Source organism: Taurulus bubalis, assembly GCF_910589615.1.
Source record: "Taurulus bubalis genome assembly, chromosome: 8".
In the NCBI taxonomy this organism is placed as follows: Eukaryota; Metazoa; Chordata; class Actinopteri; order Perciformes; family Cottidae; genus Taurulus; species Taurulus bubalis.
This window is the reverse complement of record NC_136596.1, coordinates 27142175-27166859: the sequence shown is the minus strand read 5'-3', so window position 1 is coordinate 27166859 and position 24685 is coordinate 27142175. Positions and strand designations below refer to the sequence as shown.

Genomic DNA, 24685 nt, shown 5'->3' with positions numbered 1-24685 from the left:
GGGCTGCTAGGGTTTAATGAACAATTCATGTAAAAATCCTTAAAGGTTTCGCGACTTTCTTTTTCAGACCCCGATAGTGACTTTATTTCTAAAAATGTGAGAAATTCAACAAGTTATTCAGACCAAGAAATATATTAGATATTTTACTTTGTACTTAATTGTGATCACAGCTGGTGTTCGATAGCATCCTCCTCACGCTCTGAACGTTCTCTCGGTTGGAACCTTTCAGCGTTAGCAAAGTGGTCAACATAATGCTCATCCTATTCACCTTTTATTATGAGGATTTTCTATAAATGCTTCCACTTCTGTCTGAGTATAATAAAGAATAAAACATCAATCATACTTGATTTTATTTGTATAGTGTTATTTGTCACAGAACATTTCACCGATTACAAACGAGTCCTCGATGGAATCAACGTCATCGATTACAGAGATTCACCACGTGAAAGACGTGCATTAGTATGCAGATATATGTAAATTATTCTCTCTTTGGCCCCTCCCCTTAAACCCATCACGCCAAAACTGTGAATAATGAAACTGAAAACAATTATCATTGAAAACTACTGTTACTTTAACCAAAATAGCAGAGCGGCATGAGGGAAACAATCTGAAGATTACCATTGAAACGCATCAAAATAAAATACATGTTTAATTTTGGAATTTGTGGAATTTGTTTCATGGCCAAAACAACTTGTTGTTGTTGTTTCCTTTTTCAGTTCAGGCTTTATACTCAATACCACATTTAATGTTTTTTATGTGATAAAAGTAATGCCACTGTCGTGGCTCCATACACAGAGAGAGAGGGAGAGTTCAACGCATTTATTTAAATGAATTGTTTGTGTCACAATCACACAGAAAGATACATTTGAGTTTATGTTGGGCTGCTGTTGTGTCCCCTGACCGATGGTTTGGTTGGTTCAAGGTTCCAGGCAGCTGGAATAACTTGAACTCTTTCCATGTAATGCTGTTTCCATCAGTTCCATCAGTCCTGTGACATTGCAGTTACATATCAATTCCTTTTCTTGGAAACTATTGGGGAATTGGGACCCAAAAGATAGAGCAATACCGTAAAACCGTATTATTAATTAGAAATTAAAATAATTATGAATTCACATACATAGAGACACATGGAGCTGCATACTTTATATTCCTGCCTGTGCAGAAAGTTGAATACCAGCCGAGCAGGCTCGTCCAAAGCAGGGCGCGGATATAGAGGCTGTGTGAGCATCACTTCTATGTGAGCATCACTTCTATGTGAGCATCACTTCTATGGTGCTTTCATGACATCCGTACGGACTAAAAAAGAAAAGAAAAAGCCTAAGAATGCAAAAATCTTCCCTCCCTCTGCAATCAATTAACCACAGGGCTCCTGTTGTGTGTTGCTCGCCATCAATATTCAGCATCCATCCCAGCTTCTACTGGTGGACCTCGTTTCTGTAGCATTTTGCCCAGGTGTTCTTTCTGGGCCTTCGACTCCAATTGACAGGCCTGATGTGGCATAATGGTCTTATTACCATGTTAATGGTGAGCGCCCCTCTTCCACCCCGTCAGCACGTCGTCTGGTCCTGGCTAATCAAGATGGATGCCTTAAACTGAATGCCGTGCCTCTAAACACCCAGCGTGATGCAAGTGACCCTTACTTTTGGTTGCATTACCCTGTTAAATAATATGTACGCCTATATACATATAGAGACTTTTTCCATATCTCCAGTGTATTGTTCACATAGTCAGCCTGCTGCTTGCCACATTCCCACTCAGAAACACTGTAATACTTCCACACACATCATGAACACATGTCCTTCTCACAGCATAAGACATCCTTTTGAAATTGGTTCCCAAAGATGTTCATTTGAAGCAAAAATATGTTTTTACCAAACCAAGAAAGCCATGGATCATGAATGAACTCTGGATTACATCAATGTGGTTTTCTTGTCTTGACCATAGGCTGTTTTGGTCGTTTAGGTGTTTAGGTTGCTTTGAAGCCTCACGTTCGACGATTTGGCCGTCGGCATCTTGGTAGTTTGTTGCAACCAATAAACGGAAGTTAACATTTGGAAAGCGCAGGAGTGATGTAGTGACTTTGTTTACAGTAGTAGGGTAATTTTCTCATTGACTTCTATACAACCAGACTTCTTTCTGCAGCCGCAGGAGTCGCCCCCTGAGGTCAGTTGAGAGGCTGCAAGTGTTTGGTTGGCTTCACTCAGCAGAACTGAAGGTTGCCACCTGTTCTTGACTAATTTATGAGTTTACATTAAAGTGACCGGTGTGGGGTTTACAGCTGGCGTTATGCTGAAGGGGTCAGGCTGTTGTGATGATGTAAAAGCCCTCTGATTGATCTTAACTGGATGATCTATGCCGGGGCTCAACCCAATTAACCTTCAATCAAAGTCAAAGGTGGAGCTGAAGGAAAGCTGCAGACAGATAGATGGCTGACACGGAAAAGACTGGACGGCAGACGGTAACAAACAAGACAAAGGTTAATCACACCCACAGTATTGATGGTTCTTCTCATTTCTTACAGTCAGACCTGCAGGGATATAAAGCTCAGTCTGTAATTGGAACAAGGAGGTTCAGTTACACGTATCTCTTACTGTATCTCAGGTATCTGGCTAAATCTATCTCTGGTTTGTTTATCTCACCTGAAACAAATCTAACTATAAAGCAAGGAATCTCCGTCTGTCCACCTGGCGCTCATCCGATCTACTTCACACTTTATCGGATTTAGTGCAATTTGGACCCTCGACATATTTAATAAGAGTAAACTTTGAATAAAGAAGCACGATTTAAAAAAATGCTGAGTGCAGCAGCAGGGGGCGGAGCTGGAAAATGGTAAAAACCAACCGTTTTTTTTGTCTTCACTCCCCTGGAGTCAACGAGCAGTGCAACTCCAAATGTGTACGTTTTTAAAAATACTCCCTTTTAACATTGAGCATGGGGAAAAACTCATTAAATCCATGCTCTATAACCACAGCTGGTATGTCAAAGCAAGCTACTAATATGCATATATGGAAGATATTAATAAGTGCTTTTCCCCGGTGCTGCAGCCAGTATTTGGGTTTGTTTTTCCCCCATGATAAAATGTGAAATATTGTTAGTATAATAACTGTTGAAAGCTATTGCTCACTAAAACAAAAATGTGAGGATTTCTGTTTAACTCTGCATTATAGTCTAGTAAAAACATAAAATACATAATGACACTAATCCATATATGTAGAATATATATAAATGATCTGACAGACAACCATCATCTCTGACTATGGAGAGTATTCACGCTCTCATGCTGCCTACTTTACCTTAAAATAACTTGATGCACTTCATCATCGAGCATTGGTCCTCACTAGCAGAGCAGAACTACGTTTATATTTATAAAGGTAAACGCTACATGGACTTGGATAGCGCTACCTGTCACTCATCCATTCATACACTGCAGACAGGGACCATGCAGGTTCCACCTTCCCGTCAGGACTCTAACTAACGTTTTATTTTTAGCCGGGGTTCAAACGTATGAAATGGACGAGGCAGCAAATTAGGAGCTATACAGTATTTAAAATGCCAGAAAATGTCATGCTGATTAATAACATAGTGAACACTACTATTAGTGCATGTGGTTTGATAGAAGGCTTCTTTTAGAGCGAGCGCTGACACATGATGAAGGAACACTATAATGCAGCAGCTCAGTGAGAACAAACCGTATATTACTCCGGTTCTCTGCATCCCCCACTGAAGGTTCCCATGGTGATGCATACAGTCTGCCTTACTGCACGTGCACGTCTTTGTTAGGTGGCATTGTGACGTTCTTCCCTCAGCTGAGAACCTGTAATGCTCATAGAAAATATTGTTCTCTAAACACTCACATTCTTGTCTATGGCTCTTTATAAATTGTGATAAGAGTTGTGCATTACACTTATATCCATACATATCCATGGTCAGATTTTGGGTTATATTCAGTGTTTGTCTGCACAAGGAAAGGTTTGGAGAGTTTGACACGTTGCCGCTGCACACCAAGATACAAGATGGTCAGAATGTCCTCAAAAGGTTTCCTCGGTTCTTGATTCTCCTCTCTGCTCTCTCTCACACCGACTCCACTCCCAACCTCCTCTCTCGCTTAGTTACTCATCAAACGGTCCTCGATCGCCTCAGCCTCCCTCGGCCTGCTGGGTCGAGGACAAACTTGGTTTCTGCGCTATTGTGGTCCAGTGGCGTCTGATCCTCTCTTCAATTATTCATCTCATGCTTCTGTGGTCCAGTATGTATGTGTGTGTGTGTGTGTGTGTGTGTGTGTGTGTGTGTGTGTGTGTGTGCTGTAGAAATGTATATAATCATGCAGTGAATTCCTAATCAGCGTATACAGTCAAGTGGTTTCATTTGGTCTGTCCCAGTCAGAGCAGCAGTCCTGGGTTTCAGCTCTGATGAATCCTCCATCTGGACGTTCCCCCAGCTGAGTGCTAACAATGCACTTGTAGCCTCTGCACACATGTTACCGCCATCTGTTTGGCTAATAACGACACGTGTTTCTCACAGTGGGGCTAAAACGTGCAACAATATACATTTACATTATGCAGGGCCAAAATCTCAATGTTCTCTACGTTATCGTCATTTCTGTGTGTCGGTTCATTCTTGATTTGTATTGGACGTGTAGTCCGGCCCACTACCTGTTCGTTAACACGGAGGGGGCGGGGCTTATGACGGATATCGCAGCCAGCAATCAGGGAGCGATCATTATGTTTTGCCTTCACTACGGCGGGCTGTTTTGTCGGCTATCTTTATGTACAGTCTATGGTAAGTAGCTGTCAGTTTCAATTAATGAGTTATCTAAATATTAATATTTTAACTCGAGACTAATCTCTTTGTTGCAAGGATCTAAATTCTACACGAACTAATCAAGTAAAATGTAATATAATCCACATTTCATGCAACTTCCACACAAAGTGAACATTAATAAGTTGCATAATATATTGGCTCTCATCCGAAGTGCATTGCAGCTTCATGTGCCCGTACACATTTAGAAGTGTTACTGTGGTGTTTCTGCCTGCTGCATCGAGAATAGAACCCGAAGCCTTTCTACTGCGTTCACGTCATCACTCAATCAACAACACAATGAGACATGCTGTGTAGAGCTCAGGTTTAATAGGGGGGGAAAACCCGCTTTAAAAACAATCATTTTTCTCACCAACATTGTGCAATGCAACAACATTTCTTTGTTAGTAGTTCAGACACAATTAGTTTGGATTAAAGTTCCATCTATAATGTCTATTCTAAGGAAGAACCCAAAAGCTCAGGAAAGCTACCCAAATATATACTCTTAACTTTCTCTAGTATCAAAATCACCAGACACAGTCATGTTAATTGCTATTATACCTTCTATAATGAACAAGACACATTGTAAGATCACATGAGCGTTGGTGTAGCATCGACCACTCCTACAGGCACTGCTGCGCGTTAGTCTGAGGAAGCTGTTCCACGATGGAGCACTCACTTAAATGGCCTAGGAGTTGATCCAAAGTGAAACAGACGTTACATAAACACATTATTTTCCACTCTTCCCAAAATACAATCTCAGCCCGACTGGAGGTGTCAGGGCAATCAAAAGCGGCATCAATCCATCATCCTCATCAAACTCAATCAAGCTCCCGACTGAGCCCCGGCAATCTTCACGGGAACCGGCAAGAGCAGCGGGGAGGGCACAAAGGTGCTTATTACCAACTTGAACTGGAGGGGGAGGTGTCCTCTTTTCTCCGCCGTGACACACGGCTTCAGTTGGAAGATAACTGGGGGAGAGTTGCCGTTCAAAGATCAATCTCTTGATTCGTGTAATTATGTTCTCAGAAGATGTAAATAGGCGCCTCAGTGAGCGAGCGCCGCAAGCCGCTCTGCGTGGGCCGCTCGCTCACCTCCAGTGGAATCAACACGTCTTCACTGGCTGACGGCTGTCTGCCGTCGCAAAGTTGCCGGCGCACCAAAAAAGATTGCCAAGACTATCCTTGTATCACTCTCTGCTCAACCTTATGTTAGGTCTCCTGCTTTCTCCAATGGTCACACTGTATAAACACACTAGTTTGAAATATGAAGTTGCAGCCGTCAATGTGTATTGAGAAGTCTTTTATAGTGACAAACCCAAAAATGATTGTCAGCCAACTTTGTGGTTCCTCTCGGCTCAAAGAAGAGTGCATGTTGGACTTGGGTTGCCAAAACCTTCAAGCTACTGTAATGGTGCTCTCTAGTTGAGCCATCAGATCTTAACGGATATCTCAACTTATTATTAATGTGTATTCAATTCAAGTGTTAATGCCGACTAATAAAGGATTATCTTAAAAGATGTTGACGATCTACATTCCAGCAAACCTGAACTGAAAACTACTTTTCATATCAGCCTAACAATCAAAGTCCCAATGCCACATTAACAACGGTTAGGTTATGAAACAATGCAGACTTTCTTGCGCGGCATCAAACATCGTTATGTATCAAGCGTTAAGTCGATGTTTAGTTTTGGTTTCACACGGGACACAAACAACGGTCTCCTGAGTGAAAGTCCTGTGTTTGTCCTGCATGTTATCTGCTGTACTGACGGATGAACAGATGTGGACACAGCGTTGGAGGCGAGGAATCAAATCTGCATCTCTCGAAGATCTTCTGCATCTATGTGTTCTCAGAGCAAGTCTCAGGTTCACATTAACGGTTAGTTAATTAGTCTATTTTACAATATTGAAGACCTAAGGACCTAAAAAAGGGAACCTAGATATTATAATTGTTTTGTTTGTTTTGACTTTAAAACTCTTTTCAAGGGCTTGGCTGTACTACTTTAGCTTAGTTAGCTTAGACAGCCGGTTAGCTGCTGTCATGCTTTGAGTTTCAGCACGAGAGGCGATGTCCCATGTGGCCACAGGCTCAGCGCTCCACAGTGTAAGTATTGTAAGTAAGGGCTTTGTTTCCATTGTGATCAGAAAATCATTAGGAATCCATTAAGCTTATGTCAATTTTTTTTTAGCACAACTCAACTTGCAATGTAACCCAATGCAGCAGCAGGATTAATGCCATTGACTTGAGAAGCAGTTAGAAGCATCGAGCGGGCATGTGATCATGTGATCATGTGATCATGTGATCATGTGATCACTGAGAGCAGAGGAGGAAGCAGGACGAGTGCTGGGCGGCAGCACAAAGAACACAAAGGAGCAGAGAGTGAGCAGCTTCCTGTGTAGCTGTCCATCATCCGCAGTGATGAACATCAATAGTCATTCAAATCCATGTATTACAGACAATGCCTTGAACTTTGTCCCCTATCGTGTACATTTTACACATCTAAGTACAGCAATATTCATACTCACTATATTGCTACAGAAGAAAGGTTTTCAGAGTGGGTGATGTTTGAACAAGTACACATCAGCATGAAGCAACACATGAATGTACAACAATAACAAGGTGAGATCTTATTCAGCAAAAGAGACCATGTGAGCTCACAAGACTCGCTCACATGGAACCAGCAGTCGGGATACAATGTTTGAGAAATGTAAGCTCGAGGAAAAAAGAAAAAGTTCTGTGATTTAACATGAATGGATGATTACATACATTTTGCGGTTGGTGAAAATACAAGCAAGAAGATCAATAAGAGTGGCAGCACCGACTGGCTAATAATCTAAAATGACACAAAAAGACAATATTCCAGTATTTGCTGACTGCATGGCGCGCACAAACAAAAGGGTGTGTGAATACCTGTACTAGTTCACATGATACATTGAGCATTATGTTCATTAAGCATTAATTCCACCAGGACAGGAACATTTCATGGCTTCTACTCTGCCCCCTTTTTGTTTGTTTGGGGTTCGCTGTGAATTATAGTTTAATTCAGTTAAACTCAGCGCTTCCTGCAGATGTTGCAAATTAAAAAAAGCCTACCGTACCATGAATATGATGGGTTCTGCATGTTGAGCTGCTGGGAGGCTTTTGATGTGACACGTCGGTGCAGGAAGTGTTTCACTGATGGCGGCTTAACCACCTTAAGAAAATAAACTAACGAACTGAAACGGCAAAGCAGAAGCCACCAGGAATCAAAGAAAAAGGTATTCCTGTTCAGCTGAGTGCAATGGGAATATCTTCAATTTAGTTTAATTTTAAGTCAACAAGTGAACATAGAAACAATTTGAGTTTGTATTAATAGCAAATACAATCAACAACCAATTAGAACGGGGATACTTCTTATAAACTATGATATATTATGCACATTATAAACATGGGAAATTAGATGTAAAGGCCCGGCTCTCTCTGCAGTCTTATATGTTGGCTCTCTTTACAGCACAAACCAGGAGGAGGGTTCAATCAAACCTGTTTTAAAAAATGGGGCTCAGTCCTTCATCCACTTAAAGGGCTTTCATTTCACCCTCTTCCTCAGTGATTATGCAGTGAATATTTTTAAATTATAAAACAGCGTTCTTAAGACGGTCACTAGCGGTCGGGCCGGTCCGGACGCTGCAGTTCAAATCATAACACAACCGACTTCATCGAGCACAATCCTAATCTAGACAATCAAACATTAGTGTCGGATCTCTAAGGCCCAGATATAGGGACCGAAAAAGTTGAATCGGTGCATCCCTAGTTACTATAACTTCCATCATATTTAACCGCATGGTTTACTTACATTCGCACTGGCAATAAGGAGATGTCCTAAATGCTCAACATGTTCCACTGTGGACCCAGAGCTCTCTGTGGAGCCCCGACGTCCTCGTGGATGCATTAAGATAAATAGTCCCCCATCCCGATTCCTCAAGCACTCCAACGCAATGAATGCTTCCTCCAGCTTGGTTGACTGGCACGGTTCAGGAAGCAACAACAACAACAACAACAACAACAACAACAACAACAACAACAGCAGCAACACAAGACATGAATGAAGACAGAAGCAGTGGAAGCGCTCAGCCAGCCGTGGTCCTGACGCACACATTCACAGCGTGCAGGGAAGCTTCGATATAAAGTTATTGTATATAAACTATGCTAGAAACTCCTCCCCTGAACCGCTCTTGAACGCTACTTCAAGGACACACACACACACACACACACACACACACACACGTACAGTGTGGTTTACCATGTATGTACAAGCTCGAGATGGAGCAAAGCATCGGTACGGATACCAGCGAGTATACCGTTCCAAATAAAAAAAACGCTCAATGTTAGTTTTTTAACGCAGCAGGTAGTTCTGCATCGTTAGTGTGGTAAGCCCTTGCTTTAGAAAATATAATCACATTTTATTAAATATGGGTTGGGCCAGCAATGCAGCGTCAGGCTATCACTGACCTTTGTTGTAAAATGGGTTCCAAGTTTTAAAAGGGCACTCTACCAATTAAAATTAGAACACATAAAGATCAGTTCATTTTAAATAACGGAGAAAAACACCCCTGATGATGTCATAGTGTCCGATGATGTCATCTGGGCTTCTCAGCTCAGGCTTCAGGCATGTTTTACAAAAAGCCTGCCCAATAAACGATGGGGTTCAGAGTGTGAAAGACAGGTTAATAAAAAGATGCGATCCAGTTGCATCGTGGAAAACGTAGATGACGTTTTTTGAAATTTTACCCATACATATTAACGTACTGACAGTGCAGTACTAAATTGCTGTTTTTAAACGCTAAAACACACAAAATACACATAATACACGTAATTTCAACTCGAGCAAAAGTATCCTGATGTTTGAAAATGGATATTAGAGATGAACGTGTCACTGAAATGCCACCGCACTGGTTTTCTAAGAGTATAGTCAAACTGAAACAACAATTAGTTGGTGGAGGAGACACAAAAAATATCTCTAAGGAAAGTACCGCCGATACCACTCTGTTGCTACTTTGAGTGATTCAAGTCTTACATAATACATTATTATTATTTACTCCGAAAAAAGTGAGTAAATCAAGTGTTAAATAAATGTATGTATCTACTAAAGAGACGCCGTGGACACACACATGCAATACAAACACACTAACACGGATCGGTTCAGCCGGCGGCTCCAGAAAGGTCAAAGTGTAATGCTGAAAATGGCATGAAACATGCGTGGACACGTCTCTCAGTTCGGCTACAGTTGACTCGAAAGACTATAAGAAAAAAAAAAGAACCTCCGCTCTTCACACACACGTTAAAATATGACATCCCTGACAGTCCGCTGAGGATGACTGTGTGTGGCTGCGAAGGCCTTGGGTTCTGCTCTACAGTGTGTTGCCAACAGCGAGTACAATTCTTAGTATCAAACAAGGGATTTCACCTGAGTTAATACAACAGTCTGTACGAAATACTAGTACATGTATTTGTAAAAAAAGAAAAAAGCTGTGTTAAATAGACAACTCTAAATTTGAATAAGTCTAGATTTTCACATGACAGCGTGGAGAGAGATGCTGTAAATCTATTCTCTAAGGCTCCAGTAAGCACTTGTTTATTTACATATGAGCTCTAATCCCCTTGTGAATAATTTCCACACCTGACAAAGACAATACTTTCATCCTCGTATACGCCTCCATCTTAAAAGAGCAGATAGGTCGGCTAAAGGCAAAACAAAGAGTCTCTTCTGTTCTCTGCTGACACTCTTTCATCTAACATCCTTCCTGAACTCAGGGATCTAACTCTAGTTTGCATCGTCTGACACATTTAGGCTAGGATGATGAGTCCCTCGATTTCCGTCCTTTTTCGCGTCCTCTTCTCTTTCTCTTTTCTCCGAGAGATTGTCAGAAGGTGAAAATGAATAAGGGAGAAAAGGTTGAATCTACGGGGGCCGCCCTGAGTGGGGGGAAATAAAAGACCCGACTGCTGCAAACTTCTCCAGCTCTGCCGCATGGCCCCGTCCAGGAGCCTCTCGCGGTGTTGCGTTGGGGGGGCCCCCTTCAACCAAAGGCCCCGTCACCGTACAGTGGGCTCAGACGTGAGATAACCGCTCCAAAAGCCGACAGAACGCGGGGCGGCTCACAGGAGGTCGTCGTAGTCCAGAAGCTTGGAGTGCTGGCGGCTCTTCCACAGGCGGAACAGACGGAAGTCAAAGTACATCTCGATCATCTCTTTGCCTGAGAAAAGATCAAGACCACACAGCGTTACCCTGCCCATTGGACCATGATTGTTACTAGTTTGTTACTTTTAAAGGACCATATCATTGTCATTTTCCAGTCCCGAGTTGGGGAAGTAAGTAACGACTGAAATTGTGTACGCTAAGATAAGATAAGATAAAATAAGATAATCCTTTATTAGTCCCGCAATGGGGAAATTGGAGGATTACAGCAGCAGTGCACACAAGAGACACATAGAAAATACAATTACAATCAAGTAATATAAATAAACAGAAAAACAGTAATAAAAACAGTAAAGAAGAATACAGTAGCAATATTAAATTACAAATACAGACGGAATAAAAAAAAGTATATAAAAGCACTTAAATGTATTTTTATATATCATCGGGATGCGACTGTGTTCCTTAGTTTGAATAAGCCCCGCGACCTCCACCAATAACTGGAAGGTAAACAATACAACCTAAATGTTAAAATATAACTAACTTATACATTTTGGTAACAAGACGTTAAGCAGGTCACGTTAACCAGTTACGCTAACGTTGTTAACGCAAAGTTTACGTTAACATTGGCTCAAAATTTGTAGGTTACAAAATGTTCTTTATGAATGCATAATGTTTATGAATTCAGTGGAAAATGCTATTAAATAATCATGATATCAATATTGACCATAACAATCGTGACCATGATTTTTGGCCATGATCAAGCAGCCCAAACTGAAATGAGAAAAAAGAATGTCCTTGCCGCTGAGCTAATGTTGCCGTTGGCTCGCTAGCGGCTTTAGCACAGCAATAGTTATTTGCTGCTTAATGTCACAGTTAAGTTGAAATATCAAGACTGTTCACCTTGGGGATATCGGTGAAGGTCGTGGTGCTTCATACAATGTCTAAAACATACACTCAGTTGGCTACTTTATCAACCACCAACACCATACAACAATAAATTGCACGGAGGCATATGGACAATATTTTCTCATGAGGAAACACACATACATGTTTTTCCATCTGGACACTATGGGATCGGGTCCCGGTGACGGTCGTTCTTCAGTGGGACGCCATTGGATTTGATCACAAGTCATGTGTAATGCTTATTATTAAAATACAGCTCATGTTGCAGACGTGAAGCGTGCATCAGCGAGGTAACCATCCCAGCAAACCATTTCTGCTTTGTGTTGTTGCAGTTAGACCTGTTTTCTATTGAGGTTATGATGGTATGTGAGATCAATACCAAGGTGTACTCCGTGACCGTGAGATTATTGATGGAAATGTACATGCCATCAATTTTGCTGACAATAGTGTGATCGTGGCAGGAGAAGGATCTGGTCATTGGGCTTGGGTTGATTTTCTGTCATGGCGTCATCAGTCATTGCATTGGTCATTTTCTAAATAATCGTGTGACACGCGCTTTTGCATGTTTTCACACGCACTCACGCCACACAACCAATTTCCCACGGCAAAAAAAAACAAACATTTTGGGCCGCGGCGCGTTCGTTCCTTTTCAAACTCCCCGACGATAGATGGCGCTAAGGAGCGCATCTGTAAACCTATTCGCTGCATAGACATCCTATTTACCCCAAAGAGTCCCGAAGTTAGCAACAGAAGAAGATTTTCAAACAGACACAACCGCGGGAGAAACTCAGGAGGAGCAGAGACTAAGGCAGACCTGGGCATCTTACGGCCCGCGGCTCTCCCAGTCTGGCCCGCGTGAGGTCAATCAAAAGTGAAAAATAAATAAGGTGCACGCCATGAATGCAATACAAACGGCACTGCTTTTACTTTGAAGGCGATTTATTTATGTGTGCGCGCACGCTTACGCAGCCTCACGACGGGCAGTGTTGCCGACTTGGAGACTGAAGTGAAAGTGTATTGTTATGCAGTTTCTGTCCTCAGCGAGCAGCGGGTGCTGCCGCGAGACCCCCGCGCGTATCTGACCTGCGGTCTGATACATTATGGCAGAGCACTTTAAGTCAGGATCACTTCTGGATTTTTATTTTTCTCTCAAAGAGGAGAACTTTCCTCACATGAGGAGGCCTGCTCAGAAGATGTATAGATCAGATCCTGATCAGATCCAGATACCTGTCAGCTGTCCTTCATCTCCACCTCATTCAACCAGACTTTATGCTCTTGTTCAAGCAACACAGACTGGACTTTTCTCACTGAGTAAGAACAACTGAACTGGAAAACATCAAAAGCACTTATTTCTTTTGTTTAAAGTTAATAAATTGCTGGTCTTTAGCATACATATTTAAGGTATGGTTTAAAAAAATCTTAAAAATTAAATTATTTTGTTTTACTTATTTTCATAGCCTTATTGTAGCATGTATTCTCACCAGTAGCAGCTCAAAACCATATAATTTACAGTTTTTTAATAAATTAATAACATTCATATTGAGTCAATTGAATTAAGTTCAGACTATTGGTTCGGCCCTCCAAATTTCTCATGTGGCCCCTTGGGAAAATTAATTGCCCACCCCTAGAATAAGATATGTTAATGACATGTGTTCCCAAGCGCTCTTTGGTGACGTGGTTGATTACGTTACTGTCATCTGTCCATCATCGTATAAAGCCCGCCCTGACAATTTGATTGGTCCGAACTATTTTTGATTTTGGATAATTTCTCCCCAACGGAGCAGTGCCAGACCGAACTTCCAGACCTCAAATGTTGTGGGCGGGGCTAAATTCGGCTGGTACCAGGCTACATCTTTAGCATACCACCCAAAAATCCACTAGAATGCATGAAATAACATCTACTTAAACCAAAATGTCCTGGGGGTGGACCATCAGCTATGCCTTTGCTTCATAGAATGTAACCAATGTTGTCCATCTCCAGTAGGCCGCCCCTATCAATGACTTTGGGCCTAACAAACCACCAGAATGCAGGGTACAACACCAAATTAATTCAAATTTCCTGATATTTGAGCCCAAAAATCTCACTCCAAGGTTTTTTGAAAAGTTGGCAGCTCTGCCATCATTAGGACAAAAGCATAATTTGTCCGATTCTTCGGTAATCCAAAAACTTTCAAAAGTAATCTTGCATCAGCCTCAGCTGCATGCTAGTAAATCATAGCGCAACGCCCTCTGTTCTATGACCGACAGAACAAATACTTCATAGTCCTCGTGTCAATCAATACACATGCACTTTATATCATCACTACTTATTGCACTATTCCTACACTAAATGCTTTCATCAGACACTGAGGTTGAAGGGCTGATCTCTGACCTGTAGAATTATATAATGTTCTTGTATTTCTAATATTATCTGTTAGACTATATCACCCCTGTTGGCTCCATGTTTAAACTATTATGTAGTTAATTCATTATTTTACTCTAACCAAACCACTCTTCTTTGGAATCGTCTCTCTGCCCAAATCCCAAAGACGTTTTCAGTCGACTCATTCAAAATTAAACTTAAAACACTTTCAGCCTTCGACCTCACTTAGTCTGCCCTGACATGCTGAACTATGGTTAACAGACATATACACAGTTTGAATATATGTTGTGTTATTGCTGCTGGTGTTTTTAATGTATTGTGTTTTCTAACGTCCTGTTTGTAATTCTTTGCGTGCAGTTTCTCTCACTTCTATATGTTGCTCATTGCGGTTTTTATTTTAGGTACAGCCCATGTGATATTGATATTGAGCTCTAATAAACTTTGACCTGACCACATCTAGCACAGTGGTAAGATCATAAAATATACGTTGCCGGTTGCTTCTTCACAGCTCGCATGTGTGGAGAGAATCCGTAAGAACGTTGGCTCAATGGAAGATGGGGAAACACACGGAGGGCGATAACGACATTTTCATGGGAAAATAATTAGCGTTGCATCGATGGGTATCGGGAAAATGAATGATGAGGGATGCCGAGTTCACACCTGTGTATTTGCTCATGTTGCTAATGTGCTTTCACCACGGCCCACCGTCATTGATTAATGGACGCTATTAACATTCAGCGAGCGTGCATGTGAAGCTGTATGAATGTTTTTGTAGAAACAGACATGTCTAAAGATGAAAGAAATCTAGCATGCGTGAGCTTGCAACTATATTGCAGATGTGCGAGTCGTGCTCTCACCCTCTGCAGACAGCTCCAGTGGGGACTTGAAGTCCACCGAGGAGGGTCTCAGCAGCCTCTTCAGAGTCTGGATCAGCTGCGTGGAGAGAGAGAGAGAGGGAGAGAGAGAGAGAGTTATAGAGTGGTACCGCTTCATTCCAAAATGCCATCGGGCGTTCTGAAACGGAAAAACTAAAACCAACCGGTGCAGAGAGCCGCCTGTACGCAGCACTTTGACGCCGTCCATGCGGCGCTGCGAGAAAAGGTCAACGTGCCACTCGCAGCGCAATATAAGTGAAAGGCACTCATGGAAATGTGCTCCGTCCATATAGAGGCATCCGTGAGTGGGGTCCTGTTCGGACCTGTTGGGGACATGTTGGGCACCTGTTGGAACCTGTTGGGACCTGTTGGGGACATGTTGGGGACCTGTTGGGACCTGTTGGGAACTGTTGGGGACATGTTGGGGACCTGTTGGAACCTGTTGGGGACATGTTGGGGACCTGTTGGAACCTGTTGGGAACTGTTGGGGACATGTTGGGGACCTGTTGGAACCTGTTGGGGACATGTTGGGGACCTGTTGGAACCTGTTGGGGACATGTTGGGGACCTGTTGGGACCTTTTGGCGCGGGCCCTGTTGGGACCCTGTCGGGACCTGTTGGGACCTGTTGGGACCTGTTGGGGACATGTTGGGACCTGACCTGTTGGGGCCCTGTTGGGGACATGCTGGGGACATGTTGGGCCCTGTTGGGACCCTGTCGGGACTTGTTGGGACCTGTTGGGGACATGTTGGGACCTGACCTGTTGGGGCCCTGTTGGGGACCTGTTGGGGACATGCTGGGGACATGTTGGGACCTATTGGGGCCCTGTTGAAGGCCTGTTGGGGACCTGTTGGGACCTGTTGGAGATCTGTCAGGACCTGTTGGAGACCTCTCGAGACCTGTTGGGACCTGTTGGGGCCCTGTTGGGGACATGCTGGGGACATGTTGGGACCTGTTGGGGCCCTGTTGGGACCATGTTGGGGACATGTTGAGACCTGACCTGTTGGGGCCCTGTTGGGGCCTGTTGGGGCCTGTTGGAGACCTGCTGGGACCTGTTGGAGACCTGTCGGGACCTGTTGGGACCTGTTGGAGACCTGTCGGGACCTGTTGGGACCTGCCCTGTTGGGGCCCTGTTGAGGGCCTGTTGGGGACCTGTTGGGACCTGTTGGAGACCTGTCGGGACCTGTTGGGACCTGACCTGTTGGGGCTCTGTTGGGGACCTGTTGGGGCCTGTTGGGGACCTGTTGGGACCTGTTGGAGACCTGTCGGGACCTGTTGGGACCTGACCTGTTGGGGCTCTGTTGGGGACCTGTTGGGGCCTGTTGGGACCTGTTGGGGACCTGTCGGGACCTGCCCTGTTGGGGCCCTGTTGAGGGCCTGTTGGGGACATGTTGGGACCTGTTGGGGCCCTGTTGGGGACATGTTGGGGACATGTTGGGACCTGTTGGGACCCTGTTGGGGCCCTGTTGAGGCCCTGTTGGGGACCTGTTGGGACCTGTTGGAGACCTGTCGGGACCTGTTGGGACCTGACCTGTTGGGGCTCTGTTGGGGCCCTGTTGAGGGCCTGTTGGGGACCTGTTGGGACCTGTTGGAGACCTGTCGGGACCTGTTGGGACCTGACCTGTTGGGGCTCTGTTGGGGACCTGTTGGGGCCTGTTGGGACCTGTTGGGGACCTGTCGGGACCTGCCCTGTTGGGGCCCTGTTGAGGGCCTGTTGGGGACCTGTTGGGACCTGTTGGGGCCCTGTTGGGGACATGTTGGGGACATGTTGGGGACATGTTGGGACCCTGTTGGGGCCCTGTTGAGGCCCTGTTGGGGCCTGTTGGAGACCTGTCGGGACCTGTTGGGGCCCTATTGGGGACATGCTGGGGACATGTTGGGCCCTGTTGGGGACCTGTTAGGACCTGTTGGGGCCCTATTGGGATCTGTTGGGGCCTGTTGGGGACCTGTTGTGGCGGGCCCTATTGAGGCCCTGCTGGGACCCTGTTGAGGACCTGTTGGGACCTGTTGGGGCCTATTGGAGACCTGTCGGGACCTGTTGGGACCTGACCGGTTAGGGCCCTGTTGGGGACCTGTTAGGACATGTTGTGACATGTTAGGGACCTGTTAGGACCTGTTGAGACGTGTTGGGCCCCTGTGGGCCCCTGTGGGCCCCTGTTGGGACCTGTTGGAGACCTGTTGGGACCTGTTGGGACCTGCCCTGTTGGGACCTGACCGGTTGGGGCCCTGTTGGGGACCTGTTAGGACATGTTGAGACATGTTGGGGACCTGTTAGGACCTGTTGAGACCTGTTGGACCTCTGTAGGCCCCTGTTGGGACCTGGCCGGTTGGGGCCCTGTTGGGATCTGTTGGGACCTGACCGGTTGGGGCCCTGTTGGGACCTGTTAGGACCTGTTGGGCCCTGTTGGGGACCTGTTGTGGCGGGCCCTGTTGGGACCTGTTGGGATCTGTTGGGGCGGGCCCTGTTGGGACCCCTGTTGAGGACCTGTTGGGACCCTGTTGGGACAGTGAATGACATCAGAGACTTGATCCTGGATCCCTCTGGACTCGTTTATTTTCTCATTTGTTGTTTGAGAGTTTTACCCAAACACATCAACTGCATCCTTCATTATGTGTTTATCTGGAGGCTTCTTCTTCTTCTTCTTCTTCTTCTTCTTCTTCTTCTTCTTCTTCTTCTTCTTCTTCTTCTTCTTCTTCTTCTTCTTCTGCTTCTTCTGCTTCTTCTTCTTCTTCTTCTTCTTCTCCTCCCTCTCCTCCTCCCTCTCCTCCCCCACCTCCTCTTCCTCTCCTCCTCCTTCCTCTTCCTTCTCCTCCTCTTCCTTCCTCCTCCTCCTCCTTCCTCTCCTCCTCCTCCTCCTCTTCCTTCCTCCTCCTCCTTTTCCTTCCTTTCCTCCTCCTCCTCCCCCTCCTCCTCTTCCTCCTCTTTCTTCCTCCTCCTCCTCCTCCTCCTCCTCCTCCTCACCCTCCTCCTCCTCCTCTCTTGCTTCCTCCTCCTCCTCCTCTTCTTCCTTCTTCCTCCTCCTCCTCCTCTTCCTTCCTCCTCCTCCTCCTCTTCTTCCTTCCTCCTCCTCTTCCTTCCTCCTCCTCCTCCTCCTCCTCTTCTTCCTTCCTCCTCCTCCTCCTCCTCCTCTTCTTCCTTCCTCCTCCTCCTCCTTCCTCCTCTTCCTCCTCTTCCTTTTCCTCCTCCTCCTCCTCCTCCTCCTCCTCGTTCCACCTCGTCGACCCTGGTCCTCCTCTCACTCCCTGGGGTCCGGTCCATTGTCACACAAGGAAGCGGCCTTCATCTCCAGAAGCCAGTAGATCTGTCAAGTTCAGTTTGTTTCATGCTTTCTGGTTTTCCTCTTTTATTGAGAGGTTTTCTCATTTTCAACCTAAACATGTTTACCTTTATGTGCCGTTAGAAAGAGAGGAACGGAGCCGTGGCTTTAGATCTTTTAAAAAGAATCACCAATTTAAACAAACCATTGCATTTAATTCATCATTTTTCATAATTGATCATCTCACCCCTTTAAGGATGCTTTGATCTGGAGAGATAATACACATATAAGATGTAAGATCACATCTTTTTCAATGACAGAAAATGCAGGAAGCAATTTGGTCATATTTGGCAAAGAATAGTATTTTGCTATCGTTTAGTTAAAACTGTCAACATTGAAGTTATTCCTTCAGAGAAGCTGTGGGTACATTTCTGAAGATTTGGAGACCCACTTTCCTTTCATTCTTGGAGCATTTTCACATGTGGACTTGAGTTGATTTTCAGATGTCTTTTGTTCTCGGGTTTAGGATATTGTCACTATTTCTGTCATTTTGGAGGCGGGAAGACTGACATCACGCGGATATCTGTGCACTCAGTATGAAGGTAACGCTGAAGCTGGTTAGCTTATTTTAGCACAACACACTGGACACAGTGACTAAAAATATATCAAAATGTGCTTTCCAGCTCCGATGTGTCATGCTGGTCTCGTGGGGGTTCGCGTCCCCGACTATTTATTCTCTTATCGTCGCTGTGCGGTTGCCAGGCAACCATCTGGTCTGTATAATCCTGTATTCCTTAACATATGGAGGATGACATGTTTAAGCCATAAAAGGTTGGAAGAGAAAAACATCAATTTGTGAGAGACCAAGTGTGCATCATCTGTCATATTGTGAAGTGATGACGTTAAAGTGGACCTTCATGACGCCATGTGGTCTGATGATATGATGATGATGATGATGATGATGATGATGATGATGATGAGGAGGAGGAGGAGGGAACTGAAGCTGGGGTCCCGACCCAAAGAGGGCTACGAGAGCAGTGGATCCCATCCGGGTAACGGGGAGCTCATCTGGTGACATTGGTGATTTATTATCCGACTTCGACTCCATAATATATATTTAGTTTCTCACACGTCAGCAGGTGGGTTCTGTAGAGGTGTACAGGAATGTCCTCATATACCATATATTTGCTTTTTTGGGGGGTATACCGTGAATATAGGTCAGGGCTCTAACAGATGGAGAAACCAGAAACGGGGAGAGAGAGAGTAGTCGCAGAATAACACGAGAGAAGTTCTTTCACACGACGTTCTCCAAAAAGAGAAAATTGGACAGCGAATCCAGAACCGGACAGACTTTTAAGCAGCAGTAAACTCTGCCCACGGTTTAAAGCCAGTGTGTCTCATGTGTGCAGAGACCGTGGCGATCACAAGACTTGAAGTGAAGCTCCACTCGAGACTAAGCACAGATCTTTTGAGCAAACGTACCTCACACCCGACATGAAGTACACCTAAGAGCCCAACATGATCAGAATCCTAACACAATAATTAACTGTCCAACACTGATGTCGACAGAGAGGGAAATGAGCCGGAACAAGTGGTTTAATAACCACAGGTAAAGTCCCTGCACACACATTTCTCTTTTTAGAAGATGAGAAGAACATAATACCTTTTGGTTGACATCCCTTCACACCTGAATGAACTGAGTCTAAAGCTGCAGGGCAAGTCAGCCGAGTTCACCTCTCTGAAGCTTTCTGGTATGTGTTGTATTTTTAATGCAGCACTTATTTTACTTGAAATGAGAGAACATTTATTTATTATTGATCATTTATTCAGTTCAATTTGAAAACTAGTTGTTGTCTACATACAGATATGAATACAAAAGCTAGGCAAACTGCTATCAATATGTATGGGATTGAACCCAAACACCAGTTAGCCCTCATGCTACGGGACTTAGCATGAGGAAACTCTAACTGGGCCTTGTTTCATTCTTTAGAGACCCCTGATGTATGAGGTGTAGTGCTTTTAAAATGGGATAATATTCACGATAGTCTATATTAACGTCTGTCAAGAATAGTGTAAAACTACATATAATTGAGTTTTTTCCATGAAGAGAGCCCGGTTCGTCTCTGGCTGACGGGTAAGTCGCTATCAGACACTGAGCAGCGGTATTTGAGTTTTGAGTAAGAAAAGGTTGCTAATACAAGCTCGCCTCACACAACTACAATCTGTTGTGGATTTTCTTTTCTTTCTTATAAAGAAAGCACATTCCTACGTGTACGTGGCTGAAGGAGCTGTGAGGTGGAGCGTCATCGGAGGTAGCTCACCTCGGTCTATTAATAGTGTCTCTCCAGCTGCGCTTGTGGCAGCAGCCTCCCTGAGACCTGGATGGAATCACGGTGGAGAAGATGCCGAATGTCACAGAGCGCCGCTGGGACTCCTTAACCCCTAGAAGTGCCCAGGCCACAAGGAAACCATGGCTGTTGGCAATGTGCCACCATGTTTTACATTCTCCGAGGGTATCGGCCGCAGTTGAAACGTGCGTTAACGATGTTAATTAAAAAATATATATATACTTTTTATCTTTAGGCAACAAAAGTACTTGATTATGTTGAGTAAAACGTCATGATTTGGCTTAACATAAGTTTGTTTGTTACATCATTTAAGATACAATTAATTATTTAAGATACATTTAAATCCTGGAGAAAATGTTTCCTTCGAAACGTAATAGTCTGGCAGCATTTAACACGCCATCCTTTGTTGAGCTCAACTGTGAAGGAGCGTTATCTGAAAAGCTTGTCTTGAGACGCCTTTAGGGCTCCTTGTTTTCTAAATAACTCTCATTTGCCCCATTAATATTTTAATACAGGGCTCTCAAGTGTCACGCATTGAGCGTGACTGTCACGCATTTCGGTCTTAAGTCACGCCCTCCCGCCACACATCGTATTTCTCACGCTGAATAAAAACTCTAGGCTATTTAATGTGCCGCAGCGCACAAACATGACCTGGTCGCGCTGCCCTCACCATGGAGGAATCAAGCATCAAGGTCGAGCGGTACACACGCATACAAAATGCATGACGTGACCTTCACCCGCACCGTACTCTGATGTCTCGCGGCTATTTTGGCATTCAGGCGCTTCTGTAGCGCGGGCCAAAAGGAGCGCTACAAGCAGAACAAGGGCCGGTACAGCGGTAAGCAATCGCAAGGAAGCAGCGGAACAAGTGGCTCGAGACCGGGCTGCATGAGGAAGTATGAATATTTCAGTGTGTGTGGGCACGTTCCTATGCGAGCGTGGCTGCATGTAGCATAGCATATATATGGGAGGAGCACGAGTGTGTCGGTTAACGTGTGAGCGGGTGATTGCAGCGAGCGGCGAGTGGGTTTAGCTTAAATGAGTGAGTGTCAAGGACTCCATTCTGTGTGTGTGTGTGTGTGTGTGTGTGTGTGTGTGTGTGTGTGTGTGTGTGTGTGTGTGTGTCGACAGCAGGATCAGAGCTGCAGCCGGGCAGCACGAGGTCGTGGCTTCGGCACAACTCCATACACCTCTTCCGATGATTCATGAAAAAAAAACTTTCTTGCACATTATTTTATCTTTCTCATGCAGAAAAAAACTGCTTCCGTCTTTGGTTATTTCCCGTGCATCTGCAGAACGTGCGCCGACTTTAGACTCGAAGCCAACCCATTGTCTAAATGATTTATCTGCATGGTGCTGTACACAGCATGTGTGTGTGTGAGTGTGTGTTTGAGATTTTGTGCTGCATGGAGACATTGAAGTGAACTTTTGCACCAACCAGAGGAGTGTGGGAGTCGGTGTTTGTTCTCCCGGCTTGGCACCACAACACAAAGCACCTCTGATTAGGGATGGGTATCGTTTGGGTTTTTTCCGATACCGGTGCTAAACCGATACTTTTAAAACGATACCAGTGCCTGAACGGTGCCTGAACCGATACTTTTTTATTGCCATGGCAATTCCTTTTCTTAAAATTGAACAATATATTAACTGTTTAAAGTATACTTTACATATAAATAAGTACACACAACACACTTGTCTTCAAACTACAGCTTCAAACCTTTTAATTTCAAACTATAAACAATATTTTTTTTTTTTAAAAAGAACAGATACAAGCATCAGGTGTTCTGATGGGACCGTGTGCAACAGAACTCAGACTCTGTTGGATCCTAAAACTGCTGCTTTACTGGACTACACATCATCATTAATATCAACTGGAGAGATTTGTTCCATCAAGCCGAGGACGGACGTTCAAAAGCTCGTGTCTGCAGCGATCTCTGTGTGCGCGCTGTGTGTGAGCGCTGGAAGCCCCGCCCCCTCGAGCCCCGCCCCCTCGAGCCCCGCCCCCTCGAGCCCCGCTCTGCATGCAGGCGGACAGAGAGTGGAGGAGTGCGCTCTGATCCGCGCTATTTTAATAGTATCGATACATCAAAATCCTATCGTTTTTAACGTACGGGTACTGCGCTACCTTTTTAGTATCTATATACCGAGCAACATTACAGAGTAGTGTAAAAAAAAAAGTATTTAAATCGGCTCAGGCACCGAAAGAAAGCACCGAAATCTGCGTTGCTTTTCGGTCCGGTAGGTACCGGACGTGTTGGCCCCGGTTCTCGGTACCCAACCCTACCTCTGAGGCACGTTTGCAATTGGTAATTTTGGGCTACACAAATAAATTGACATGAGAAAAGAAAAGAAAGGACGCAGTCGGAGTACCTTTTCTCCATTCGCGCTGCCCAGCACGTAGCAGCCCATGATGTGGATGAGGTTGGGCTCCGGGTTCAGTTTGCTCATCAGCCTGCCGAGCCGCCGCCAGAACCTTTGGCGCGCGGGAGAGAACGAGAGGTTACGGTACACCGCGAGGAAATGGGCGAGACGGTACCACATTTTATCACGTTAAAGATTTCCATCAAATGCTTTTTTAGCACCTTCAATCTTTTAAATGTAGAATCCATGTGTGTCTGTGTCATAATGAAAGAGTTATGAAAACAATTCCCCGCAGAGCGAAGTCTTACTGGATCATGTCGTCTTCCTTCTCCACCTTAGCGAAGGTGGCCACTTTGTTCTTCAGCAGGTAAAGATGGCCCGGACCGCCCTGCGGAAAGGTTCTGGTGTTACTTTATTAGTTATGCTTTTAGTTATGGAACGCCTCATTTATTGATGTGCAGGTGCAGGTATGTGGTATACAATGTATGTGGTGTGAAGAGCAGAGAGTTGTTAGAATTGAAACACCAGACATGAGTTATTTTTTTAAATGACACTTCTACTGAAGATCTAAAAGTTCAGCAGTAAAAACAGATGTACTTAAAAGATAATGTATATATGAGTATATGAATAATGCATTGACGCAGGCCTCCTTGTGGAAGCAGCAGTAAGTGTAAAGCTGGCGATGACGCCATGAACCCAACGCCTGTGAGGAACATCTCAGGTCTTCTCTGATCCGCCAGCAGTTCATCAGCATGAGGCGATGACGCAACACCCGAACACAGACATATTTACTTGGAGAAACAAATCTCATGAGTGCCTTCGCAATGAAACAAAAGTAAACAAATGCCTCTTCAATTATAATAGAAATGCCTACAAACAGGAAATAAATCATAAAAACACAATAAAGCCTGTTACCGCTCGCCAGGAAGTGAAGTCATCTCTCGCTGTGCTGAAGGTAATAACCGCTCATGCTACAGATGGGACATGGGCCAAACCAAAAAATGTCAAAGTGCTTGTCAAATGTTGGTGGAAGGAATAAGAAAGGAAGTTGGACATGACGAGTATTCTATTGGTATTCACGTTGACCTCCAGAAAGCTTTTGATAATGCCAAGTATTGATAACATTGGAGAAGTATGAGAGCTCACTGCACGGTAATGACATGCTGTCCAATACTTTTTATACTTTTTATTAATGCTTTTTGTAAAGTGACAACATTTATTTTGCTCAGAAAATAGTTTAAAGGAACTTTTGTTTGCTATTGAAAAGGAGCTAGAAATCATTCAAACTTGAAAATAATTGCATGGGGATATTGAATACAAAATCTATGATGATAACATTGAGAGAGAATTCCTCTGGGATGTGATATTGATATTTCAAAATCAATAGCAATACTGTATACATCTAGAGGTGTATTAACTTGCATATCATTTATTGCTCACCTATACTTCCTTACATATCTTTTGTTGATGAAATTGAATGATTTTGTATATTATAAAATAATGCAAACATTGTTCAGAGCCAAAACAAAGTCACTGCCAGACTGTGTACAAAAGCTTGTTTTCAATAAATGAGTGTAAATATGATTTGAGGTGAAGTTTACCGTACAT

At 44.2% G+C, this 24685-nt stretch overlaps 1 protein-coding gene across 1 annotated transcript in view; it reads right to left on the bottom strand.

Moving 5' to 3' along the window:
- Nucleotides 1–10932: 10932 nt before the first annotated feature.
- nsmfb (NMDA receptor synaptonuclear signaling and neuronal migration factor b) overlaps nucleotides 10933–24685 on the bottom strand; it is a gene marked incomplete at its 3' end in the record, with an annotated part of 51926 nt that continues 38173 nt past the window's right edge. The window contains exons 12-15 of the mRNA XM_079222650.1: nucleotides 23386–23465; nucleotides 23087–23189; nucleotides 15095–15170; nucleotides 10933–11030 (exon numbers count right to left, since the gene is read on the bottom strand). Of these exons, the coding sequence (XP_079078776.1) occupies nucleotides 10933–11030; nucleotides 15095–15170; nucleotides 23087–23189; nucleotides 23386–23465 (357 nt within the window). The remainder of the gene's footprint in view (nucleotides 11031–15094; nucleotides 15171–23086; nucleotides 23190–23385; nucleotides 23466–24685) is intronic.